The sequence below is a fragment of the Formica exsecta genome, unplaced genomic scaffold, assembly GCF_003651465.1.
Source record: "Formica exsecta isolate Colony F162 unplaced genomic scaffold, ASM365146v1 scaffold466, whole genome shotgun sequence".
Classification (NCBI taxonomy): domain Eukaryota; kingdom Metazoa; phylum Arthropoda; class Insecta; order Hymenoptera; family Formicidae; genus Formica; species Formica exsecta.
In genome coordinates, this window is record NW_021851896.1 from 905 (window position 1) to 5,899 (window position 4,995).

At 33.4% G+C, this 4,995-nt stretch overlaps 2 protein-coding genes across 2 annotated transcripts in view; both read right to left on the reverse strand.

Moving 5' to 3' along the window:
- Positions 1–956: 956 nt before the first annotated feature.
- LOC115241085 (protein cereblon-like) lies at positions 957–3,615 on the reverse strand. Its single transcript, XM_029816639.1, has 6 exons — positions 3,522–3,615; positions 3,043–3,387; positions 2,465–2,717; positions 2,240–2,385; positions 1,952–2,148; positions 957–1,872 (listed from the first exon to the last, which is right to left on the reverse strand). The coding sequence occupies exons 1-6, from the start codon at positions 3,582–3,584 to the stop codon at positions 1,737–1,739; spliced, it is 1,140 nt and encodes a 379-aa protein (XP_029672499.1). The 5' UTR covers positions 3,585–3,615; the 3' UTR covers positions 957–1,736.
- Positions 3,616–4,507: 892 nt separating this feature from the next.
- The window catches only part of LOC115241086 (ubiquitin conjugation factor E4 B-like), a 6,403-nt gene continuing 5,915 nt past the window's right edge, over positions 4,508–4,995 (reverse strand). Inside the window, exon 5 of the mRNA XM_029816640.1 lies at positions 4,508–4,586. Within this exon, the coding sequence (XP_029672500.1) occupies positions 4,508–4,586 (79 nt within the window). The remainder of the gene's footprint in view (positions 4,587–4,995) is intronic.

Below are 4,995 nucleotides of genomic sequence, written 5' to 3' on the forward strand. Positions count from 1 at the left end.
GTGTTAAACTTTAACGGTTCCGGCATAAATTAACAGTTACGGCCTGCATAAACCAGCCTTAAAACATCATCGCAGCCATCATGAGCGTCCACTTTTTTTCGACGTTTTTCAGGGCCGTGTACAGCCACTTTGTTGCCTTAGGCCAATATTACATTTGTCGTACGACAAACTTTTTAAGCGCATTGATTAGCTAATTTCTAGAAACTCAAGAAAGTTTCTATTTTGCAGCCAATCAATATGCTTACAAAGTTTGTCGTACGATAAATGTAATGTCAGCCTTAGGCCGTTTTCCGCCAAAGTTTCAAATCGAACTTGAGATCTGACTCGACTCGACCCAGAGTCGGGTAGAGTCAAGAAATCGAATACGCTATTATATAAAACTCATATAGATTTTTTATTCTGTCCATTAATATATACATTTTATTACTAATTTCTGAGAATAAATTAAATTACTTGTATAATTGTAATAAATCCAATAGATAAGGATGTACACACAATTTTCATGTACATTTTTTATAATACCTGTAGCGGAATTCAGTAACTTGTTATCGACAGTTTTCGGTATCGTTAACTAGCGACAGCCAATGGCAAGGACAATTCTGGTAAAAAGCGCAATTCTCATAGGCTATCGCTCGCTAACGACAACGATAATCGTCGCTAAGATGTTTAGAGAATCCTGCTACTGTACAAATCACGTTTAACGATTTGCATCTCTCTCTGTTTATCTCAATTGCACAAAGGACAAAGAAAAATTTGAACATTATGGATAGAATAATAAAATTTCAACAGATTAATCAAAAAATAGAACTACTATAAAGAGATGAAACAATATGTTTTTTCTTATACAAGATACTAAAAACAAAATTATACATAAAAGAATGAACAATATGAAAGATATTTTACTTGTTTTCTAGTTATATAGTCTCTGCAATATCTGCATATTAAAAAATAATATTTTATATAATTTTTAATTAATGCAAATAGAAAGATTGTTGGCTGATCAACTCCCTTGCAACAGCCTTAACCATTCAATATATACATAAAGTTTTTTGTATTATAACTCATAATTACTATTGATATAATAATTATTTTTTGCATATATAATTTTTATAAATTGCTCATGTCCAAGCGTATTATAATTAAATTAGAGATAGAACAAAACTCATGCACTGCATACTGGGTGTCATAAAAATGTTTTAATATTTATTTGGATAAATTCCTAAGAAAATTTTTGGAAAGAATGCATTGTATCACGATTTGTAATCAAGAATAATATAAGCTAACATTTAATATATATTATGCTTTATCTATCTTTATTTCTATAAAATCTTTCAAGTTTACTAGCTGTCACTTAAATTTTTTTTTTAATTGCATATCGATCATGGTATGTAAAATAAGTTTCATCTATTCTAAGATCTCCCATTTTATTGTTAGATTTTTCTCTATCCTAAATCGGATATTTTCCTCTAAACTAAATTTTCCCTTTTGCGCTGCTCTTCCATTAATCGTATTTGCCACATGGTCATACATTAGAGTGAATACACGAATGAAAAATAGAATACAGTCATTCCCATTCTGCTCATATGCTATTAAAATAAGATTATAAACTGAGAAAAAATCTTAAAATAAGAGAAATTAACTATATCAAACATGATACATCTGTTAAAAATACTCATCTAGTAAATTATAAAAACATTTATGACACCCAATATAGATTAAACATGTATATCTTTGTTTTATTTTTTCTTCTTATTCTTCAAACTCCTGCGTGTCAGACCCCAAAATGTTTTGGGCCTTAAATTATGCACTGCTGTAAACTTCCAACCGACGTGATGATGACAGCCTTTACAGATAGCTATTGTCCAAGCATATCTAAAATTACGCGCACAATTATTAACAATGAAATCTAAACTTCACGCATTTCCGATGAACGGGAACATTGCAACTTTACCCTGGAAACCAACTGTATTCAGTCGAAGGAGCCGCATCACTGAGCATAACTCCTTGAACGTGGTAAAAAGTTATAGTCTCGTGTATAACACCGCCGGGATTGACATAAGTACCCTGCGGACCTTCCTTATTCATCGGAAACATGTGTGACTGTCTTCCGATAAAGGATTCGCAATTAACGCACACGTAGATTTTATCCTTTAAATAACAGTTTGATATTAAACAATGCAAACATTATCTCGTCAAGTACTTATATAGATATGTATATAATGTTTTGTTTTATATATACCTCCATAAGATACTTTAATTCTCTTTGCAATCGAGAAATTGCGCAATCGTAACTTAATAATATAAGTCTCTCATCATGATCCATTAGAATATTTTGTGCGACCCAGAAGGATAAATCTATAGGATCTTTAGGTATACTACCACCTCCTATAAAATACAATTTTTATACAATAAAAACGTTGAGTGAATCTACATATATATTTTTATTTATACAATTGCAACTTACTAGTTTCAAGAAACTGAAGATGCTGACGTATTCTAAAGGAGAGTCTTATAGGATCGTACTGCCTATAGACCCAAGCTGGCCAAGCAGTCACCGCGGCATCCAAGTTCTCTACTTTCTCCTGTTTCTTCATGTCTTCCTCCAAATCAGAAAAAACTCTCAAGCGATCTAATGAGGCCAAGCGTTGGTCCAAAAACGGTGGCCCAAGTGTTATCTCTGGTAACACTTTAACATTGGCCGAAATTTTATTGTGATCCTGATTATAATATCAAAATCTTATAAGCAAATTATGATAAATACAGTAAATTGTAAAGATGTGTGATATAAGTATGATATCTATATCTGAGATTAAAACTCCTGATCTCTTACTGCAGTTGTATTGAATTATATCATTAGAAAGGTTAAATCATATAAATTTTTTTATTGTGAAATATATGAAAATAAGTTAATTTTTTAATACTATATATATATATAATACTCTATAAAAAACGTCTTTAATTTCTCTCTATAAGATATAATTTTCTTATATTTCTCAAACAATTATTGTTGCAAATTTTTATGTCACTCATGTTAAAACTGACCTGCGTAATAATACGTAATATCTTAAAGCGCTGCCTTCCTTTAGCTTTTAAGCGAAATTCTCGCCGACCATGATCCATCCATATACCTCCATCTGTGTATTCGTAAATCTCAGCTGTTGTTCCTATTCGTTCCATCTCAGGATGACCATAACACACAACACCAAAAGTACGATCATTTTGTATGCAATTTTGCAACATATCTATAGTCTGTGCGCCAAAAACTGTCATAGGTAATGTTTGACCAGGAAATAGTACAGATTGTTTTATCAACAGTGGTAGATTCATATAAATGCCATCATCCAGTATTGTTCTTCCCCTTACTTCTTCTAAATTTTGTCCTAAATACTAAATAAAAGATATATACATATATATAAAATTCATAATTATCTTGTAGAAAATTATGTTTTATTAGTTATAGAAACCAATTAAATATTGCGTTAATTTTTTATACTTTTAAATATCAGAAAGCACACACTTACAGAATGTGTCGCCGGTAATGTCACATCAAATGTGTTCTCCGTAGGCACCGGTATGTCCTCCATATTGGGCTCTACGTATCGCCTATGAGCTGGTAGATATACCCTCGTTAATTATTCCGGCCTATCTGAAATCCTTCATCTGTAGGATTACTCCAGCAGCTGTCTCTAAGTGCACATATATATGTAAAAGGAGGATGTAATTTGATCTTTGTAAGATGCGGATGAGCCAGGCTCGCTGTGCGAGCACAGAATAGTAAATGCATTTACCTGAATCGTGTGCCTGCAACGCGAGACCTTATATGTAGCTACATATTGCTGCCGAAGCGCATGCACATATAGAAGGTATCTATCTGTATGCCCTGGCGAACGCTCGATTACATACTCCGGTACTCTTATGCAAATCATTCGGGCAGGAGCATGCTGTGGAATGACGAGCGGCTGGGTAAGGTCACCGAGGAGGAAGGTTAGAACACGGACTTAATCCTTTCTTTTGTACTGACGATGGCAATCCCCGATAACGACGTGACTATCTCGGTTCAACCCTTAACGACCGCAGCGAAGATTAACGAATCATCTTCTCGAGAAAAGATAAGTTGAAGGATTCGTAATCCTGAAGCTACTCTATTGTCGATCACTTCTTTGCTTTTATACTTTATTTTTTTATGTGTATTTATATTTCTTATGCTTCTTTGTGAAATAATATAATGGTATATATTATCTGATATCTGTGATTAAATTTATCTTATTCGCTTATAATAAAAATTTCTACATGTATAATTAATCGAGATGATACTAACTCCTTTTTTCAATTGCACGCAGAATCCACTTTTATTTAATCAGAAATGTAATGGAATTTTTCTACAGAAACGCATACGATCGTGATTGCAAGGCATCGCATGGCATATTAATGTTAACGTTTATGAATTATGTTAAGCCAGAACGTATAATTACGATTACACGGATCGAACATTACATTTAATCGTTACTTACGAGCAAAGGAAGGACGTAGGCATTCTCTGCGCTCCTTGAAGAGCATCGGGTCCATCTCGCGATTGGGTCGTTCCCCTGTGCAAAAATCCGATCGAGGAATGTCGTGTCTCTGTCTCCGACTCTCTTATTATCGGACTCTCTCCCAATCTAACGATTCATGTGATTCGACATCGACGATACTTAAAGGTAACTCCTTCCGTGACATTAAAAAGGCACTCCCAGGCTCTCGTTGCACCGGTCCCTTTGCTTGCTGTTTCACACGCTGATGTCGGATGTAGAAACAACTGCACTGGCAATAATCTTCCATTTCTGTAACGCTTTACGAGCGAGAAATGATCTTTTTGTAGATATTTATCTCTCGTATTTACGAGACATAAATATAATTTTCTTTAAGAATAATTCTTCTAAAAATTATGCATGAGGAATGGAAAGATTAATCTTATCTATTTATGTAAAATTATTTTTTATTATTTATATTTCCAAT

Bases quoted from the DNA above. Each gene is read 5' to 3' on its own strand.
- LOC115241085 (XM_029816639.1), bottom strand. From the start codon at position 3,584: ATGGAGGACATACCGGTGCCTACGGAGAACACATTTGATGTGACATTA. The intron at 2,718-3,042 runs GTCAGTTTTAAC...TATTATAATCAG, and splicing joins TATTACGTATTATTACGCAG to GATCACAATAAAATTTCGGC. The intron at 2,386-2,464 runs GTAAGTTGCAAT...TGTATTTTATAG, and splicing joins TCTTCAGTTTCTTGAAACTA to GAGGTGGTAGTATACCTAAA.